The sequence below is a fragment of the Mobula hypostoma genome, chromosome 25 (genome assembly GCF_963921235.1).
Source record: "Mobula hypostoma chromosome 25, sMobHyp1.1, whole genome shotgun sequence".
Lineage (NCBI taxonomy): Eukaryota > Metazoa > Chordata > Chondrichthyes > Myliobatiformes > Myliobatidae > Mobula > Mobula hypostoma.
The window spans coordinates 24,268,592-24,290,699 of NC_086121.1; the positions used below are offsets into that span (position 1 = coordinate 24,268,592).

Consider the following 22,108-nt stretch of genomic DNA (forward strand, 5'->3'; position numbering starts at 1 on the left):
CCCTGACTCCAGCCAACATAGCTCTCCGGGTCATTGAGGAACGCAAGCCTCCAAACCACGATAAGGTTGTGATCCTCTTGGAGGAAAGATTTGTTCGTAGACCAACTGTGAGGGGCATCATGGCACAAGGGCTTCCAGGCAGAGGATCATTAAGTAATAGGCCCTTCAGCCCATCAAGTCTATGCCGAACATCACCCACCACCATTGACACCAGTTCCAGTTTATTCTCCCCACGTTCCCAGCAGCTGTCCCCAGGCTCTACCATTCACCCGGATCGGGTTCTGTGCAGGATGCTGAGGGGCCCACCACTAAACGGTGATTTCAGAGAGGGTCCTGGGTGTTCAGGAAAGGTTTTTGAGTTTCAGCATAGCGTGTGTGTGTGTGTGTGTGTGTGTGAGTGTGACGAAGAACTCATTGGGTTTATTAAATTCTTGGAGTTATAAACAAAACCGGACTTGGCACATGGCACTCAGACAGGTGCATGGACAGGAAAGGTTTAGAGGGATTTGAGCAGAATGCGGTCAAATGGGTCTACCTTAGATGGGAATCTCGCTGGCGTGGCACAGACCACTGGTGGCAATTAACAGAGGCCATTTCGGAATCCTCTACCCTGGGTGGCTTTCAGAGGACAGATCTTTGGAGATATTTAAAGGGGTGGCGGATAATTTTTTTTTTAAGGATTGGGGAACTGGCATGGAAAAGGAGCTGAGGCCGGAGGCAGAAGAGTTGTGATCGTACTGGTCAGCAGGGCAGCCTTGGAAGGCTGAGGAGCCTAATTCCTGATCCTATCCCTTGTGCCCTCGTGCACCGTGTTTCTGGGACTGTGGGAGGAACCCGGAGGACAATGGGGAAACCGAAACGGTGGCAGGGAGAATGTGCGGGCCACACACGGGCAGTACCGGAGAACAGGGTCAAATCTGGGTCGTTGGGAATCTATCGGCATGAGTTACGATTTCACACAAGTGCCGCCTGCTTGACACAGGCTGAGACAAAATCTAGAATTGCCGGGGGAGAACGGCTTTCTTTGTGAATGCTGCTTACATGATCCACAATGCTGCCGCAAGCAAGTTCTTCGTTTACTTAGCAGTAAACTCGACCTTTGACTTGGGTTTATGTTTGGAGTTCTTGGTCACCGGTTCACTGATTTCTCTCCCTCTCCGTCCAGATATTCCCACTGATCTCACAGTCCCGGTGGTTGGTGAAACACGGGGAGCTGACTGAGGTGGACTCGCAGACCAATAACACGGCGGGGTCAAAGTTCAAGCTTTCCAACAGACCAATCTACCTGCACCTCTTCAACGACTGTCTCCTGCTCTCCCGCAAGAAGGAGTAAGTGTGCTTCTGCTTTATTCTTTCTGCGTTTATTGATTTTTCAGCATCTGGACGTTGTTGTCATAGAGCATTTATCACTCAACGATCTGTTAGATGTTATTCTTGAACCACTGATGATTCCACAAGTGTTGCTGGGAGGGCATCCGGGATCTGGACCCAGTGATGATGGTGATGTTATTTCCACATCAGATTAACCGAGATTCAAACGCATTGATCGTGCGTACGCTCAAAACATACAGCGACGTGTTTCATTTGCGTTAGCAGCCAACAAACCCGATGGCGTGCTGGGGGCAGCCTGCAAGTGGCATTCCATGTTCTGGCCACAGCAAAGCAGGCCCACAATGTTCCGGAAAGAGTACAGAACAAGACAGGGGACAAGACAACGACAGCTCCACACCCACACAGTCCGCCAGCCCCACTTGTGGGGGGTGGTGGTCCCGAACCCCCCCCCCAAAGTGGTAGAGATCATCAGTTTAGGAGAAGTCTGCGCGAGAAACATGTTAATGTTGAGAATTCCCTGTTGCTGGGCCGGCTGGTGGCGCAATGACATCAGCGCCGGACTCTGGAACGGAGGTCCCCGGGTTCAAATCCAGTCGGGGCCGCTCCCGAGTACGCTTTCCATCCGTGCCGGGTTGAGAGTCGAGATCGCAACTCGACCTCGTAAAGTAAAGGGAAAATACTGTGAAATGTCTGTGGGAGGAGTGGCGAGCCACACAGCCTCTCTCTCAATCCGCGCCTTGTAAAGGCATGAAAATAAAAAGACATCGTCCCGCCATCATTGCGCACGCACGCATGGACGCACAGATGCCCGCGTGCGCACGCACACGCCAAAAAAAAAGTTCCCTGTTGCTCACTTTATTTCAATTTTGCTTTGCTTTATTAGGTATTTTGTCTTAACGACACAATGATTATTTACACACAATTTTCAGGGAGTTACAGTATTGGATGGCTCAGAAACGCAGCAACTTTACCTCCGGATCCCACAAGTGTCTGACACAGCAACACATGGGAAATGTATGGACGCACCCAGAGAGGGGCCACTGTCGTGTGATGCCTCAGTACAGTTCTGTGATTTTACACTGTGTTTGGCGCTGTGCCAACCCGCTGCGCCGATGGCCTTTGTGTGATCGGGCCTGTCTGGCCAAGGAGATTGCCTCGGAAACCAGTCCTGGGTGGCTTTCGTACTCATGGAAGTTCAAAGTTCAAAGTAATAGAGTGAAACAAGAATGGAAACAGGCCTTTCGGCCCGTCGAGTCCATGCCGACCATCAAGCACTCCCTCTGTATTAACATACTCCTCCTACTGCATTCTAAACTGATGCCAATCAGATAACCTGCTTTCTCTGACTGCTTTATACATCTCCCCCTTGGATCCAATTCTGTCTCTAAAGAATTCTGAAGAGGGGTCCCAGCCCATAATGTCGACTGCTTATTCATTTCTATAGAATATACACCTGGCCTGCTGAGTTCCTCCGGCATTTTGTGTGTGCTGCTGTGGCTGAGAGGGTGAGAGGTGACCTGATGGAGATGTACAGGACAGGTCGAGTGGACAGCCAGAGACACTTTCGCAGGGCAGAGATGGCTAATACGAGGGAGCATCATGTTGAGGTGACTGGAGGAAAGTGTGGGGGGGGGGCGGGCATCAGTGTATTTTTACACAGAGAGTAGTGGGTGCATGGAATGCCCTGTGCCAGTGGTAGTGGTAGAGTCTGGTACATTAGGAACATTTAAGAAACTCCTAGATAGTCACTTGGATGAAGGAAGAATGCAGGAGAGAAGGGTTAGATTGATCTTAGAGCAGGTTATAAAGTTGGCAAAACATTGTGGGCCAAAGGGCTTGTACTGTGCTGTAGTGTTCGATGTTCTGTCTGATAAAGGTTGGCAGTGCTATCAGGGTCTCTGCTTGTACATTGGCCTGGAGGGACTGGACGAAAGCACAGCATGATCCAAATCCTAGTGGTGAGTGCAGTGAAGGAATGGGAGCTCGGACAACCAGGATTTCCCCTCTGGGTCTGCACTGAGCAGAGGCAGATGTTGAAGATGTGCTGAACACCGGCAGGGTGGGTCGTGATGGGACCTACCTCTCCCACATCAAAGCTCAATCCCCTCTGTTGTACGTTGCAGTGAAGCCACGGGCCTGAATGACTTCTGTCCAATTGCACTCACCCCCATCATCGCAAAGTGCTTTGAGAGACTGGTTCTATCACATCTGAAATCCTGTCTGCCCTCTACCCTGGTACAATTTGCCTATCGTACCAACAGGTCAACAGAGGACGCCATCTCCACGGCACTTCACTCTGCCCTGACCAGCCTGGACAGCCCCAACTCTTACGTCAGAATGCTGTTCACTGACTTTAGTTCAGCATTCAATGCTGTGATCCCCTCCAAGCTGATCACCAAACTTCACCAGCTTGGTATCAGCTCATCCCTCTGCAATTGGACCTTGGACTTCCTGACTAACAGACCCCAATCAGTTAAGTTAGACAATCTCTCCTCCTCCACTCTCACCCTGAACACCGGCGTGCTGAGCCCTCTTCTGTACTCCCTTTTCACCTATGCCTGCGTTCCTGTACATGGTTCTAACTCCATAATCAAGTTCGCAGATGACACCACGGTGGTTGGTCTGATCAGAGGGGATGATGAGACGGCCTACAGGGACGAGGTCCAGCACCTGGCCGCGTGGTGTGCCGACAACAACCTGGCCCTTAACACCCAGAAGACCAAGGAGATCATTGTGGACTTCAGGTATGCTAGGAGTCACACTCACATCCCCATCTACATCAACGAGCTGTAATGGAGTGTGAATGAAGCCTCAAATTCCTTGGTGTCCACATTCCGAGGATCTCACCTGGTCCCTGAACTCCTCCATCCTGATCAAAAAGGCACAACAGCGCCTTTATTTCGTGTGGAGCATCAAGAAAGTTCACCTCTGCCCAGGATACTGACGAACTTTTACCACTGTACCATTGAGAGCATACTCACCAACTGCATCTCAGTGTGGTATGGCAATCGTCCCGTATCGGACCGCAAAGCACTCCAGCGTGTGGTGAAAACTGCCCAGTGGATTATTGGCACCCAATTGCCCACCATTGAGAACATCTATCATAAATGCTGCCTGGGCAGGGTGAAAAGCATTATCAAGGATGCATCTCACCCTAACCATGGACTTTTTACTCTCCTCCCAACCAGTAGACACTACAGGAGCCTCCGCTTCCACACCAGCAGGCACAGGAAGAGCTTCTTCCCCGAGGCTGTGACCCTGCTGAACCTCACATCACAACGCTAAGCAGTATTGCACCCATGTTGTACTGTCTCAGTACTTTTATATTTGTGTGCTGTAGCACTCTTTTTATTTGCAGTTATTTTGTAAATAACACTATTCTTTGCATTTCTGGTCAGACGCTAAATGCATTTCATTGGCTGTACTCAGCACAATGACAATAAAGTTGAATCTAATCTAATCTAATAATGTAATTCTTCATTAAGATGGAGAGAGATAAGGCTAGGGTCTTGAATCTAAATGAAGGAAACTATGATGGCATTGGGTGTGAATTGGGCAAGACAGACTGGGGAACATTAATTGCAGGGTGACTGTGGATTGCTGATGGCAAATACATGTGCTTTTTCTCCCCCCCGCCCCCCCCATCTGGGATCTAAACAAAAGGATAGGAGGGTGCTTCAACTGTAGCTAACAAGAGAAATTTAAGACAGCATTGGATCCAAGGGGGAGGCACGGAAATTGGTTTGAGAAAGGAGAAACTGGACTGGGATCAGTTTTAAATGCAGTAAGAGAGAACCCTAATGTAGAGGAGGGAACTGGAGTGTGAGAATAAACATAAAAGCTGACTGTAAGAACTTTGAAATAAAAAGATTGCCGAAAAAAGAGATGTCAATTTATAATGAGGAACAAGCGACCAAATACTGTGAGTTAATCTTCAAAATGAACCCCCAGAAATGTTGTGGAAACTAGAACCTACTGAGAGGGAAGAACTGAAGTAAATCAGTACTACAGGGGAAATGGTGTCAGGGAAACTGATGGGACTGAATGCTGATAAATCCCCAGGGTCCGATAGTTTGCATCCCAGAATTATTAAGGAAGTAGTACAAGGAATAATGGATGCACTGATAGTCATTTTCCAGCAGTTTTTGAATTCTGGATCAGTTCTGATGGTTTAAAGGAAAGGTAGTGAAAACTCATTATTTAAAAAAAATAGAGAGATAAAAACAGAATTGGCAGTGGGGGAAATGCTGGAGTTCCACATTAAAAATTGCGATGAGAAAACATTTGGAAAGCAGCAACAGGGTCGCATGGATTTATGGAGGGGAGGTCAGGTCTGACAAAGTTACTGAATGTTTCGAAGATGTAACAGGTTGAGTAGGTGGCGAAGAACCAGTGAATATAGGGTATTTGGACTTTTTTTGATAAGTTCCCACATATGAGGTCAATTCTCAGAATGAGAGCACTTGGATAAAGAGCTGGTTGACTGGCAGGAAAGGAACAGCAGAATTAGAGCCATTAAATGTAATGTTTCTAAGTATGCAGAAGTCAGAGAGTTGGGCGAGTGTGAGCTACAAAGTGGATACAGAGAGGCTCCATCGTAACTTAAACAGGTTGAGTTTGTGCGCTAATGTATGGAAAATGAAAAATAATGTTGATAATTCACTCTGGAGGTAAAAAACTAGAAGATTATTATGAACATAGTGACAGATCAGTAAAGAACGAGGACCAATGTGAGTCTGGTGCCCCTGTGCACCATCTGAAGAATGTATGCACGCAAGCTGTTAAGAGATCTTGACTTTGGTATGTTGACTACTGCAGCAGGAATAGGGGTGTCTTATCGTACTGGGCATTGGTGAGACCACACCTTGATATTGGGTGAAGCTTACCTGAAGACATAGAGGGATGCCATTCAACCCATCAAATTGATGTTGGTTGATGGAGCAACTCCACCTCAGCAACATATTAAGTTTCCCCTATTACCGTCTCCCAACAGCTCTTTCCAGCTCTACCTCTCACCTATAGTTGGGGGAATTTACAGTGGCCAATATACCTTTGTGCTGTGTGAGGAGACTGGAGCATGTGTGAAGTCGCATGATATGGTCACAGAAGGAAGATGCTAATTTCATACAGAAAGCACTAGGTGTCAGGATCGAACCATGAGGCAGCAGCTCGGTAACTCCACTCTGCTGCCCCCTGTGGCCTTGCAGGGTAGTGCAACTGGGAGAAATGCACATAATTCACAACCACCCACATTGAGTTAGGGTTTTCACTTTAAGAGGCTGGTCTGACATGATGACATTAGTACGTAGAGAGATTTAGCGTGCTTTTGTTTTTAGGTTTTGGAGTTCAATAAAACGTGCTCTGGGTTTCATTGACTATCAAATGCTTCACTTCATTTTACATGCGAAAACCTGCATTGGTGACTGCGATGTCCTAGGATGATTCCAGAGTTATTGAACACGTTGGCCAACGTAATCGCTTTGAAACTGCCAGAGTTTTGGGAGCAAAATGCCGTAGCTTGGTTTGTACGAGCTGAGGCCCAGCTCGTTCTGTGAGAAGTCACAGCTGACAACACCAAATTCTTCTACATGGTAGCGTTGCTCAGTGATTCCACGTCTGAGAGACCGGTGAGTCTGCTTGAGCACCCGTCTAAACGTGATAAATACCGATCGCTGAAAACTCACCTTTTACGGACTATCGGAGTCTGAGTGTGCCAGACAGTTTTCCTTACCCAGTCTCAGAGCTGCTAAGCCATTGGAGCTAATGGACCACAGGTTGTCTCGCCTGGGAAATCACCACCCTTGCTTTACTTTTTAACAAACTCTTCATTCAGTAAATGCCTGATCAAATTCACAAGAGCCTTGCTAATAGACCTGTGATGGAGTAGAGGGAGCTTGCTAAAATGGCTGATAGTCTACACTCAGCTAGGCAGTGGTTCATCATACCTCTTTCTTTCTCTACCCCAGTAAGCCCGGTCAGCAAGGCCCCCTGACATAAGGACACCCATGGCTGTGAGACTGACAGTGCCCGCTCTGTGTTTTTAACACGCTCACTTTTGTACAAATGCTATGAAGTGCCGACCGCCTTGTAGCTTTGGCAGTGCCAGCACATCCGGACACCAGAGGTCTGTGAACTCCGTGGCCTCCAGCTGCCAGGATTGTCCGCTGTTCCACACAGACACCTTTCAGGGCGACGTGTCCCGTGTGACACGGGTGTGCAGGTGACCGTCCTGCCAGCATCGCCTATTGATGAGAAGGCAAAGAGCGACAAAACCTCGACGGACGCCGCCGACGGCAGCAGGATCCAGACTTATGGGACACAGAGGTGAAGTGGGCAAAGTTACACATGGGACCACCCTGGCTAAGGTGGCTAAGCCTCCGCTCGGTGCAGATTTCCTGTGTGCCCAAGGACTGTCAGTCGATCTTAAAAACTGCCAGCTTGTGGATGTCAAGCACTTTGGGTCAAAGCCCTGCTCCCCCACTAAGCTCCCCCCTCTGTCAAGCACTTGCACTACCACATGTGAGTTTACTCGACTGCTGAGTGAATTCCCAAACCTCACCAAGCCCACATTCTCCACTACAGTCACAAAGCATGTGGTCGAGCACCACATTCCCACAACTGGCCCGCTGGTCCATTCTCGCACGCTTAGACTGGACCCAGAAAAGCTGGCAACCGTGAAGGCTGAGTTTGTCAACGTAAAAAGACTCAGGATTCTACGCCGGTCAAATAACCCCTGGGCTTCACCCCTCCACATGGTCCCTAAGTCTGATGCTGGTTGCCCCACCATGTTGGCGCGTGGCCAAGTGGTTAAAGCATTCGTCTAGTGATCTGAAGGTTGCTAGTTCAAGCCTTGGCCGAGGCAGCGTGTGTGTCCTTGAGCAAGGCACTTAACCACACATTGCTCTGTGACGACACCGGTGCCAAGCTCAATGGGTCCTAATGCCCTTCCCTTGGACAACATTGGTGTCGTGGAGAGGGGAGACTTGCAGCACGGGCAACTGCTGGTCTTCCATACAACTTTGCCCAGGTCTACGCCCTGGAAACCTTCCAAGGCGCAAATCCATGGTCTTATGAGACTAACGGATGCCTATGTATATAAAAAATGAGGTCACCACCCCTGATCGTTAACTGGTCCCACACATACAAAACTTTCTGGCACGTTTAACCAGAAAGTTAATTTTTTCCAAAATCGATCTAGTTAGGGGCTACCATCAGGTGCCTGTGTTCTCGGAGGATATTCCCAAAACAGCTGTGATAACCCTGGTCAGCCTCTTTGAGTGTCTGCGCTTGTCATTTGGACTGAAAAATGCAGCACAGACTTTCCAGCAGCTGATGGGACTCTGTATTTAAAGACTTAGACTTTCTTTTCGTTTACCTGGATAACATACTTGTCGCCAGTGCGTCCAAATCCAAACACATATCTCATCTCCGCACACTGTTTGAGCGCTTAAGCTGAAATGAGTTGATTATTAACCCTGCTAAATGCCAGTTTGGGTTGTCAACCATTGACTTTCTCAGCCATCGCATCTCCACAGAAGATGTGAAAACCCTCCTATCAAAAGTAGCCGCTATTATGGATTTCCCACTGCCCTGCAGTACAAAAAAAAACTGAAGAGTTTTTAGGTATGGTAAATTTCTATCACCGCTTCATTCCACAAGCTGCTGAACTTGTGCTCCCCCCTGTATAATGCGCTTAAAGGCAATGCCCCTAATAAAATGCTTGACTGGTCAGAGGACATGAGCAGGGCATTTGAAGATACAAAACGAGCTCTTTGCAATGCAACCGTACTGGCACATCCACTCCCCAACATAATTCATAGCCACTGACACGGACGTTTCAGACTACGCTGTGGGTGCTGTACACGAACAGTTGGTCTTTAGCTAGCCGCTCCATTCCCATGAAAGGAAGTACAGCACGTTTGACCGGGAGCTTCTTGGTATCTATCTGACTGTCCACCATTTTGATTTTCTTCTAGAAGGTCGCCATTTCACAGCGCTTGTTGACCACAAACCACTCATGCACACGATGGCCAAATTATCAGATCCTTGGTCTGCACGGCAGCAATGCAACCTGGCCTGCATATCCGAGTTCACAACTGATAGACAACGTATCAAGGGGAAGAGTATTGCTATGGCTGAGTGCCTCTTATGGCCAGCCGTTGAGGCTGTAAACACAGGGGTTGACTATGTCGGTATAGCAGCCAGCCAAGTTACTGACCTAGAGGTCCAGGCTTACCAAACAGCAGTTACGGGCCTGCAGTTGGCTGACATTAATTTCAGGGAAGCCGGGGTTTCTCTGCTGTGTGATGTCTCAACCGGTCGTCCTCGCCCCATCGTGTATGCAAACTGGAGCCAGACTGCTTTTGACTCCATGCATGGCCTCTCGCATCTGGGCTGGAAGGCCTCACAGAAACTGGTTGAACTGAAGTTTATTTGGCACGGCTTCAGAAAGGACAGCCTGTATGGAGTGCTGGCGGGCAAAAATTAACTGTCATGTTCAGGCGCCATTGGAACTTCTTGAGGTCCTTGGGTGGCAGTTTGACCATGTCAATGTGGGCCTTGTTGGTCCTCTTACCCCCCCCCCCAGATCTATGCACCTCCTTACCAGGGTGGACCGTACCACCAGGTGGCCAGAAGCCATCCCTCTAGCATCGATGACGGCCGCAGACATGGCTCGGGCGTCCATCAGCACCTGGGTTGCTTGGTTTCGCACCCCAGCTGATCATCGTCCCCAATGAAATTCAGACCTCTGGGCTGCGATGGCCCAGAACCTCGGTGTTAGGCTGCATCACACCACGGCGTATCACCTGCGGTCCTATGCAAACAGTTTCTCCGCTCTTCAAAGGGCTTCCCTGACGGACGAGTGATGGCATGATCCTGCCGGGGCTCAGAACAGCTCCAAAAGAGGACCTACAGTTGTCCGTGGCAGAGTTGGCATACGGGCAGCCGTTACGAGTGCCAAGAGATTTCATTCCTTACACCACAACTGCCTGGTTCCTCTCAACAGTGTTCCACCCTCTTCAGTAAATTCAATTCCTTCGCAGCTGTTCCTACCTCCCATCATGGCATACAGCACTCGAGGGGTTCCTGTTGACCCACATTCCACCTCATTTGTTTTCGTCGATGATGGTGCACAGCAACGTCCCCTTACACCCCTTTACGATGGCCCCGGTCCGTGTTTTGGAATGGGGAGATTAGAGGGGTAAACCTGAACGTATTTTGGTAGATCGCCTTAAATAAGCCCACCAAGATTTGGAGTATTCTGCTGCCATGCTCCTGGTGTCGTAACATGACTGCCAGCGTGTCAACGCACCTCCAGACAAGCCAGAGGCACCTGCAGTTCCTGCACCCATGGAACACGGACCTGAGCCGGGCCACTCATCCGAGGTCTGGGCAGGCTCACAATGCTGGTTTCAGTAAATTCTGGGAGGCTCTGTGTAGGGTAACATAATTGGAAGATATGTACATTATTCACAACCACCGACATGAAACTGGGTTTCACTTTAAGAGGGTGGTCTGACGTGATGGTCTTATTATGTAAAGAGTTCTAGCACGCTTTTGAGTGTAGGTTTTGGAGTTCAATAACGTGTGTTATGAGTTTCATTAAACATAAAATGCCTCACTTCGTTTTATTTGCGGAAACCTACAGTCTCCTTATCCGAGGAAGAATGTCGTGGTGAAAGGTGCAACAAAGGTTCACTGGACCAGTTCTTGGGTTGGAGGACTTGCATATGAAGCTGCTTTAGGGTGACTGGGCTCTTTTTTGTTGGAGTTTAGAAGAATGAGAGGGAACGTCATTTGAAACTTATTAAATCCTGATGGGAGTGGACAGACTCAATGCTGCGATGATATTCCCTGTGAAGGGGAAGTCAAATTTCTTCACTCAGAGAGCAGTAAACCTGCGGCACTCTGTACAACAGAAAGCATTTGGCCACATTATTAACTACATTTTAGTGGGATTTAGATATAGCAGGAAGCTGGAACAGGGCACTGGATCTGGATGATATAAGCCATGATTATATTGAACTTGAAGGCCCAGTTGACCTGGTCTTGATGTTTTGTGTCATTGGAACCTGGCAAGTGCTGCAATCCTATTTGCTGCCACTAGATGGCTCTCGGGCAGCGCCCAGCCCTGTTGAAAGGCTGGGATGAACTTTGTTTATCGATGAACATTTTACCAACGCGGGCTGAAGAAAATCTTGCTGCGGTCAAGATCCGGAGCACCTCAGTACATTTCATCATCAATATAGATTGGGTGTGTGCAGGAGATGAACAAACCCAGACTTTGACCTGAACCCTGTTCACACACAATATCTGATTTCCACCTGCACGCACGCTCCCTGTTTTCGGACACCTTCACTCCCAGCCCCGGCATACCTGGTGAACACATATACACACCTTGGACACAGATATACACCCCAGGCGTTCGTATTTTTACATACCTAGTTTTCACAATCAGTATTAACCGAGCAGTCCATCCTTTATTCTGTACTTAACCACGGTGCATACACGTAACTATCTGCTGTTCTTAGGTATTCAAATTTAGGACATTCATGCATGTACAGGGCCAGTGTTAGCACACCTATCTTCTCAGTCACACACACGCAGCCAGCGTTTGCATGTTTACACACGGCATAACTTGCACATTTTTTTCATGTCAGATCTATGTTTTTCTTGGGAACACTGGCTATATAATGCTTCCGCGCCCCAGGGACTGCCGCGAGCAAGTTTTCTCTTTTACAAGATTAAGGATTAGCTTTATTCGTTACGTGTACATGAAAACAGTGAAATGTGTCGCCTGCATCAGCGACCGACCCAGGCCGAATACGTGCCGGGGGGCGGGGGTGGAGGCAGCCCGCAAGTGTGGCCTTGCTGTCCCAGCGCCAACATAGCACGCCCACAACTTACTAACCCTAACCGGCACATCTTTGGACTGTGGCAGGAAACGGGAGCTCCCGGAGAAACCCAGTCGGTCATGCGAGAACGTGCAAACTCCTTGCAGACAGTAGCAGGACTTGAGCCCCAATCGCTGATGCTGTAAAGCATTACCAGACCGGTAGACTACATCATTTCCCCTGTGCATAAGTCAATAAACTTGACTTTGAATTTATCTGACTCTGACTTGGCACTTTTGACTGGTCAAGTGGGACCCAGGTTAAACACAGGGGCTCTGACATTAGACCGAGTGTCTCAAACTTTGCATCTATTGGTGAGGAGTCTGGTAGCTTTCTGTTTGATGAACACACCTCCATATTCAATCAGGGCTTGTGCCAACGGTTTTTAAAAGTATCTTCAAACATTGGATCTCATATCATTGATAGCTACTGCTTTAGTCTCTGCTTCAGGTCATTAAGCACAGGGAACTCATTTGCAAGCAAAATATCTGTGTCCATAAGAAATAAGCATAACTGGCTCGTATTGAAATCAGCCTGGGGCTGGTTTGAAAAGGACGCCGAGATCTGGATTGAAACCAAATCCCCAAGACCCACCACATCCGCCGACTGAATCTCAAGGCTTGGAGTTGTTAGCAAAAGTTCAGGAGGCTGAGTTCAGTTACCGTGGGAAAGAGACAGCAAAAAGATCACCGAACCGATGCTTTCCAGAATGAGAAGCAATAGAAGAAACTTAATCCATGAGGATTATTTATAGTAGTAGGGTCAAAACCCTGGGGAGCTGAGAGTTCAAGGAGGAAGAGAGGAAAGGAGATTGCTTTCCAAAGGATAGCAACAAAGTGGCAAGTAGAAACGTGGTTGAAGGATAACTGGTGGTTTTCTTGGGTGAATAAGGTTTAATTGAGCCTGTTGTTGGGCTGCAAAAGCTCCCGTAACACAGAGCGGCACGCACAAAATGCTGGAGGAATTCAGCAGATCAGACAGGGAAATAAACAGTTGACATTTCGGGCCGAGACCCTTCATCAGGGCTCCCATGACACAGAGAAGCTTTGGAGTTATCCCGTTACTCTGGCCGACAGCGTTGCTTCACTAAAAGAAGGAAACAGTTTCACCGGGGTCTGGTGTAACCTGAGGAACTGTTAAAAGTACTCTGCAGACAGAGAAATGTCTGTGATAATCTGTTTTCTTGGTTCTTTTATTAAAGCTCATCTGAAATTCCGCAGCAGTGACAGTGCCACGCTCCCGCAGGACACTGCACTGGGGCTTCAGACTACATTTCTGTGGTTGAGTTTCTGGTGGGATGTCTGTGTCAGTCGAGGGGTGTAACAATCCAGCACCACAACGGTGACAGCAGTGGGGAAGCTCCCGCAAAGCGCTTTGTGACACCCTAAGATTCCGAAAGACATTTGCAAATCTGTCTTACTAAAATTAGAAGACAAACTGCATTTCGGGCTTAGGAATTGCATTTTGAGCTGTGAACTAACCAAAGATAAGTTGTATCATATAACTTTTCAGCTGACGAGAAGGCCATTTGGCCCACAATGATTGTGCTAGCAATAAAGCAAAGTTGAGACAGTACTCCATCCCCTTCTGAAAAACCTACATTTTTCTCCCGGGTATATCTGGGAATTCTCCACAAAGGGTGCAAAGATCTCCACCCCAGTTATCTCCCAAGTGCGCAAGGCCCGAGGCAGATGTGGTCAGGGGCATTGTGAATGCGGTTGGTTTCTGTGACCACTCATCGATGTATTTTCTCTCTCAGCACAGGGAAATTTGCCGTCTTTATCCACGCTAAGACTGAGGAGCTGCGACCGAAAGACCTGAACATGAAGGTGCACGGGATCCCCGGACACGTGTTCCACCTGCAGCTGCTCGGGAAGCAGCACGCCAAGCAGCAGATCCTGTTGCGGGCCCGCACCGAGTGAGTGGCTGGGTTCTGGGGCCACGGGGCAGCCGAACACCGTGAATGCTGGCCGCCGATGACCAGTGCCCAGTGTGGAGTGCAGTCTTCTGAGAACCTCTGTTTTATTGGCTCATTCCATGATTAGACAGATCACTTCCTCCCAAAACTCACAGATTTGCTGGTGATCTTTTATCTATTTTAATTTACTGAGATACAGTGTAGAATAGGCCCTTCCAGCCCTCTGAGCTGTGCCCCTCAGCAACCCCTGATTTAACCTTAGCCCAAACACAGGACAATTCACAATGACCAATTAACCTACCAACTGGCACATCTTCAGACTGTGGGAGGAAACTGGAGCACCCAGAGGAAACCCACGCAGTCACGGGGAGAACGCCCAAACTCCTTACAGGCAGTGATGGGGATTGACCCTGGATCGCTGGTACTGTAAAGCGTTGTGCTAACCATTACGCTAATGTGCCTCCACCGTTTTGTGACTATTTATTATAGAACATAGAAAACATAGAAACATAGAAAATAGGTGCAGGAGTAGGCCATTCGGCCCTTCGAGCCTGCACCGCCATTTATTATGATCATGACTGATCATCCAACTCAGAACCCCACCCCAGCCTTCCCTCCATACCCCCTGACCCCCGTAGCCACAAGGGCCATATCTAACTCCCTCTTAAATATAGCCAATGAACTGGCCTCAACTGTTTCCTGTGGCAGAGAATTCCACAGATTCACCACTCTCTGTGTGAAGAAGTTTTTCCTAATCTCGGTCCTAAAAGGCTTCCCCTCTATCCTCAAACTGTGGCCCCTCGTTCTGGACTTCCCCAACATCAGGAACCATCTTCCTGCATCTAGCCTGTCCAATCCCTTTAGGATTTTATACGTTTCAGATCCCCCCTCAATCTTCTAAATTCCAACGAGTACAAGCCCAGTTCATCCAGTCTTTCTTCATATGAAAGTCCTGCCATCCCAGGAATCAATCTGGTGAACCTTCTTTGTACTCCCTCTATGGCAAGGATGTCTTTCCTCAGATTAGGGGACCAAAACTGCACACAATACTCCAGGTGTGGTCTCACCAAGGCCTTGTACAACTGCAGTAGTACCTCCCTGCTCCTGTACTCAAATCCTCTCGCTATAAATGCCAACATACCATTCGCCTTTTTCACCGCCTGCTGTACCTGCATGCCCACTTTCAATGACTGGTGTATAATGACACCCAGGTCTCGTTGCACCTCCCCTTTTCCTAATCGGCCACCATTCAGATAATAATCTGTTTTCCTATTTTTGCCACCAAAGTGGATAACTTCACATTTAGCCACATTAAATTGCATCTGCCATGAATTTGCCGACTCACCCAACCTATCCAAGTCACCCTGCATCCTCTTAGCATCCTCCTCACAGCTAACACTGCCACCCAGCTTCGTGTCATCCGCAAACTTGGAGATGCTGCATTCAATTCCCTCATCCAAGTCATTAATATATATTGTAAACAACTGGGGTCCCAGCACTGAGCCTTGCGGTACCCCACTAGTCACCACCTGCCATTCTGAAAAGGTCCCGTTTATTCCCACTCTTTGCTTCCTGTCTGCTAACCAATTCTCCACCCACACCAATACCTTACCCCCAATACCGTGTGCTTTAAGTTTGCACACTAATCTCCTGTGTGGGACCTTGTCAAAAGCCTTTTGAAAATCCAAATATACCACATCCATTGGTTCTCCCCTATCCACTCTACTAGTTACATCCTCAAAAAATTCTATGAGATTCGTCAGACATGATTTTCCTTTCACAAATCCATGCTGACTTTGTCCGATGATTTCACCACTTTCCAAATGTGCTGTTATCACATCCTTGATAACTGACTCCAGCAGTTTCCCCACCACCGACGTTAGGCTAACCGGTCTATAATTCCCCGGTTTCTCTCTCCCTCCTTTTTTAAAAAGTGGGGTTACATTAGCCACCCTCCAATCCTCAGGAACTAGTCCAGAATCTAACGAGTTTTGAAAAATTATCACTAATGCATCCACTATTTCTTGGGCTACTTCCTTAAGCACTCTAGGATGCAGACCATCTGGCCCTGGGGATTTATCTGCCTTCAATCCCTTCAATTTACCTAACACCACTTCCCTACTAACATGTATTTCGCTCAGTTCCTCCATCCCACTGGACCCTCTGTCCCCTACTATTTCTGGAAGATTATTTATGTCCTCCTTAGTGAAGACAGAACCAAAGTAATTATTCAATTGGTCTGCCATGTCCTTGCTCCCCATAATCAATTCTCCTGTTTCTGTCTGCAGGGGACCTACATTTGTCTTTACCAGTCTTTTCCTTTTTACATATCTATAAAAGCTTTTACAGTCCATTTTTATGTTCCCTGCCAGTTTTCTCTCATAATCTTTTTTCCCCTTCCTAATTAAGCCCTTTGTCCTCCTCTGCTGAACTCTGAATTTCTCCGAGTCCTCAGGTGAGCCACTTTCTCTGGCTAATTTGTATGCTTCTTCTTTGGAATTGATACTATCCCTAATTTCTCTTGTCAGCCACGAGTGCACTACCTTCCTTGATTTATTCTTTTGCCAAACTGAGATGAACAATTGTTGTAGTTCATCCATGCAACCTTTAAATGCTTGCCATTGCATATCCACCGTCAATCCTTTAAGTATCATTTGCCAGTCTATCTTAGCTAATTCCCGTCTCATACCTTCAAAGTTACCCCTCTTTAAGTTCAGAACGGCACAGTATAGGACCTTTGGCCACAATGTTACACCAACCTTTTAACCTACTGTAAGCTCAACCTATTTCTTACCTCTGACATCACCCCTATACCTACAGTACATGACTAGTCCTAAAGCTATGTGCACACCACAAAAAATATGCTGGAGGAACTCAGCAGATCAGGCAGCATCTATGGAGGGGAATAAGTACCTGTCTTGCTGAGTTCCTCCGGCATTTTGTGTGTGTGTGTGTGTGTGTGTGTGTGTGTGTGTGTGTGTGTGTGTGTGTGTCTCAAGATTTCTAGCATCTGCAGAATCCTCTGTACCAAAGGTACACGTGCCTGCCTTACATTCCTTTGTTTTGTTAAGTATTGGAGCTAACTTTAGCCTGTGTGAACATTTCAGCATCTTCTAGATGTACTCATCATTACTCATAAGACCATAAGACACAGGAGCAGAATGAGGCCATTTGGCCCATCGAGTCTGCTCCGCCATTCCATCGTGGCTGATTTATTGTCCCTCTCAACCCCATTCTCCTGCCTTCTCTCTGTAACCTTTGATGCCTTGGTTAATCAAGAACTATCAACTTCCATTTTAAATATACCCAATGACTTGGCCTCCACAACTGCCTGTGGCAATGACTTCCACAGACTCACCACCCTCTGGCTAAAGAAATTCCTCCTCATCCCTGTTCTAAAGGGACATCCCTCTATTCTGAGACTGTGCCCTCTGGTCCTAGACTCACCGACTATTGGAAACATTCTGCCCACTTCCACTCTATCTACGCCTTTCAATATTGGATAGGTTTCAATGAAATCCTTCTCCATTCTTCCAAGTTCCAGTGAATACAGACCCAGAGCCATTAAAGTAGTCCTCATATGTTAACCCTTTTATTCCCAGAATCATTCTCATGACCCTCTCCAATGCCAGCACATCTTTTAGAGAAGGGGCCCAAACCCTATTAGATTATTTTACTTTTATTACAGCTGAGAGGGTTGATCTTTAAGAGCTTCTCATGGGGCCAGTCCATCTGGGTGTGGGTAATCAACAACAGGGGATCCTGGGCGAGGAGGTCATGGAAAAGTACCTGATGACAGAAACACCTGAGCCAGTTGCCTACAGGTAGAAGTTCAACATCATGATGACTTCTCTGTGGTATCCCAGCCAGTTGGAAGAACTTTGTCTGTGAGCACAGCCATAGGTGGACAAGCATACTTTTGTTAATGTAGCACCACTCACGTCCTTCGTAAAATTTCCCAAAATCGTGTTCATTTGAAATCTGGAGCTCAACAGCCAATTTATGCACAGCAAACTCCCAAAAACAGCAAAGGCAGGTTGTCTGTTTCAGTGGCAGGGAAAGAGGGTTAAAATTGTCCGTAAAACCGGGAAAGAGCCAGCCTCTGCCTTTTGTAAATACATCTGCTGATTGATCACCCAAAAAGACCACCACTTCCGGCAGTGTAGAACTCCCTCGGTACTGTACTGGGGTGGCACTTGTTGGGGGTCTGAATCCACAGACCCTGAGACAGAGCCACAACTCGTCCAAATCCGAGAGCGTCGGTAGGCGGGCAGCATAGTAGCGAGGCGGTTACCGCAATTCTTTACGACGGCGGCGATCAGCAATCGGGACTCAGTTGCCACCCCCGTCTGCGAGGAGTTTGGAAGTTCTTCCCATCTCTGTGTGGGTTTCCGCTGGGTGCTCGGGTTTCCACCCACATTCCAGAGACGTACGGTTAGAGTTGGTGAGCTGTGGGCATGCTACGTTGGCACTGACCCCCCCCCCCGCACAACCCTCTGACTGTGTTGGCTGTTGATGCAAACGACACATTCACTATACGTTTCAACGTGGAAAAATTAAAGTTAATCTGATGTAACTATGGTGCACCAGAGTACCTTGCTGCCCTGAATTTTGCAGATAACGTTGAGGCAAAGTCACTGGGGAACAATCGGGGAACTCCCTTCCCTAATCTGAGACCCAATTGCTTGTATGGCCGAGATTAGCTAATTTGACAGAACCCAGTGACAAACAAGAGAAAGTTTGCAGATGCTGGAAATCCGAGCGACACACACACACAAAATGCTGGAGGAACTCAGCAGGCCAGGCAGCATCTATGGAAAGGAGTACAGTCTTCTTTTTAACTTATTGATGAGAACCCAGTAAAATGGGCTGGGAATCTAAAGCCGCATTTATGCGCACATCCCCAATTAACCAATAGGTGGCAGCAGACGCCCAACGTCTCGGCAGGCCAATTACTACTTTGGACTCCGAACTACTTTAGGGTAGCAACAGGCCAGCGAATCATGGGGAGAGATTTAATGCAATGACTAATCTGCAAATGGCCCAACAGTAATGTTGGCATGGCATATAAACTGATCTGCCCAGGTTAAGAAAAGATAATAAAATAATTGTTGAGTAGTGAAAGACGTAGGTGAAACGAGTAGGGTAGAATTAAGACAAGGTGGAAGAACTGTAGGGCTGAAATGGAAATAGAAATTCTGACAGGCCTACCCAGAGCGGCCCTTCACTTCAGCAGCACACACAAAACGCTGGGGGATCTCAGCAGGCCAGGCACGTGGAGAGGAACAGGCAGTCAACGTTTCAAGCCAAGACCCTTTATCAGGGCCGGAAAGGAGGAGAGTATTAGGGGAGGGGATGTCGAGCAAGCTGACAGCCAGTTCCTCCTGAAGGGTCCACAGATGTTGCCTGGCCTGCTGAGTTCCTCCAGCGTTCTGTGTGTGTTACATAGGTGAGTGGCTGGGACCAGGTGAGGGGGAAGGTGATTGGGGGGGGGGAGGGGAAGAGGGGATGAAGAAAGAAGCTGAGCGAGGATAGGTGGAAGAGGTAAACAGCTGAAGAAGAATAAATTTAATAGGACGGGACAGCAACACACACAAAGTGCTGGAAGAGCTCAGCAGACCAGGCAGCATCTATGGAAAAAAGTAAACAGTCGACGTTTCGGGCCGAGATCCTTTGGCAAGACTGAGTGAGGGGATGGGAAGGTCACAGGAGGGTCAGGAGTCTGGGTAGCCTCCAACCTGTTGGCACGAACATGGGTTTCTCTAGCTTCCGGTATTTTCTCCTTCCTCGCTGTTCTCCCCTTCTCCATTCCTCATTCTAGTTACCCTCTCACTTCTTCTCTTCTCACCTATACAACACCACCCTCTGGTTCCCCTTCTCCTGCCCTTTCTTCCATGGTCCACTGTCCTCTCCTACTAGGACTCAGCAACGTGGGGGATAGGTTAGATTGATCTTAGAGCAGATTAATAAGTCAGCACAATATTGTGGGCTGAAGGGCCTGTACTGTTCTTTGCTCTAAGCCAGGCAGCATCTATGGTGGGGAATAAACATTCAATGTTAGTCTCGGCCCAAAAAGTCAACTGGTTATTCCCTTCTACAGATGCTGCCTGACTTGCTGGGTTTCTCCAGCATTTTCTGTGTGTTGGTCAAGATTCCTAACATCTGCAGATTCTCTTGTTTATGGTTTGCAGCCCTTTGCTTGGCTCTGACACCAAACCGATCAGTCTCCTCTCTTCTGGGAAAGTCAGAGTCCCTCCCACAGTACCAGAGCTGGTTGCTTTAAACAAGATGAAGGGTTTGGGGCAGGTCGGAAAATGTAAAAGCTGTGGTCAGACCCAAGGATGGCAGAGAGCCTGGGAGAAAGTAAACATTAGTGAACAATGTGTTGAATTTGTTGGAGAACAGTGTGGGGGTGGGAAGGTCACAGGAGGGTCAGAATCCTGATGTATATTAACATGGCTGGTCTAATTAGTATCTGGTCTCCTCACGATGGTAGGAATTGACTGTCTGATGCCTGTTGATATTCCATATGGGAACTGTGTTTGGGACTTTAGATAATTCTGTGAGAAAAGCTAAATTTAATGGCCTTGTACTTACTGTGGCTACATGGATGGGAGTCAGAGGGATGGGAGGTGTACAGTGAATGGGGGAAAACCACAAAATGTGGAGAGGAATCCGATGTTGTACCCAATGCTCCTGGCCCTCAGAAAGCACAAGTGGCGCACGTGTCTAGTGACTCATTGTGTTCAAGTAGGAAGTCCACACCTCCAGTGGTGGTACTAAGTCTTTACTCTCTAAGATTTTGGATGGATTAGAGAGGATATTGAAACATTTAAAAAAGGGCCTTGGCCAGGTAGGTGCAGGGTTGTCTCCCCCTGGCTAGCGTAACCGGAACTATGTCCAGTCTCCAAATAAATGGTTAGTCTTTCAGGACTGAGTTGTGAAGAAATTCTTTCACCCAGCAGTTTTTGAAATTCCATGGGCTATGCGACTCAGTCACTGAGTGCAGTCCAGTTAGAAATGGGTAGGTACAAGGAATTGAAGGCTTTGGGGTTAGTACAGGATAGTCATGCTCAGAGAAAGATCAACCATTTTGTCATTGAATGTAGAGTGGACATGACAGACTGAATGTCTACTACTAGTTGCTGGCCTCACAGACTCATGTACAGAGACCACCTACCCAAAGGTGCCCGTGTACGGAGACCATGTACCCAAAGGTGCCCGTGTACAGGGACCACGTGCCCAAAGGTGCCCGTGCACAGGGACCACGTGCCCAAAGGTGCCCGTGCACAGGGACCACATGCCCAAAGGTGCCCGTGCACAGGGACCACGTGCCCAAAGGTGCCCGTGTACAGGAACCACGTGCCCAAAGGTGCCGTGCACAGGGACCACGTGCCCAAAGGTGCCCGTGTACAGGGACCATGTGCCCAAAGGTGCCCGTGTACAGAGACAATGTACTACCTAATGCTGGTCAGATTACAGTGTCCAGTTATTGAATAGTGTGGACATGCGGAGCACGTGTATCTATGGTATTCGTTTGTTGATCCCATGCACCAGATTCTGCTCTTGTTCAGCACTCCCTATATTTTTCCTCTTCTCTTCCCTCAGGAGCGAGAAGCAGCGTTGGATAACGGCTATGCTCCTCACGGAGCAAGGGACTGAAGCAGAACAGCTGGATCTGGAGCAGGACGGTGAGATTCTCACGTGGGATCATTTCCCGACTTTGTGCTGGGCTCTTGGCGGCTCACGGGCAGAATTGCCCGCGACTCCTGAAAGGGAAGGGGTTTTTTTGGAGGTGCAATGCTAATTTCTCAATGCATTCAACTGGCAAATGAGCCTGACAAAAAAAAGAGTTGAATTGCAGCAAAGCAGTGTTGTAACATCGCAAAATGCCTCTGACCTACTTTATAGGGTGACTTGTTGTTAAACCGGCTACTTTAATTTAACCTGGAATGCTGTCCTA

The 22,108-nt window shown here is 48.0% G+C and overlaps 1 protein-coding gene across 1 annotated transcript in view; it reads left to right on the plus strand.

Annotated features, from left to right (window-relative positions):
* Positions 1-22,108, plus strand: part of arhgef19 (Rho guanine nucleotide exchange factor (GEF) 19) — a 141,441-nt gene that overhangs the window by 113,908 nt on the left and 5,425 nt on the right. The window contains exons 12-14 of the mRNA XM_063033495.1: positions 1,166-1,329; positions 13,987-14,145; positions 21,754-21,836. Coding sequence (XP_062889565.1) covers positions 1,166-1,329; positions 13,987-14,145; positions 21,754-21,836 — 406 coding nt within the window. The remainder of the gene's footprint in view (positions 1-1,165; positions 1,330-13,986; positions 14,146-21,753; positions 21,837-22,108) is intronic.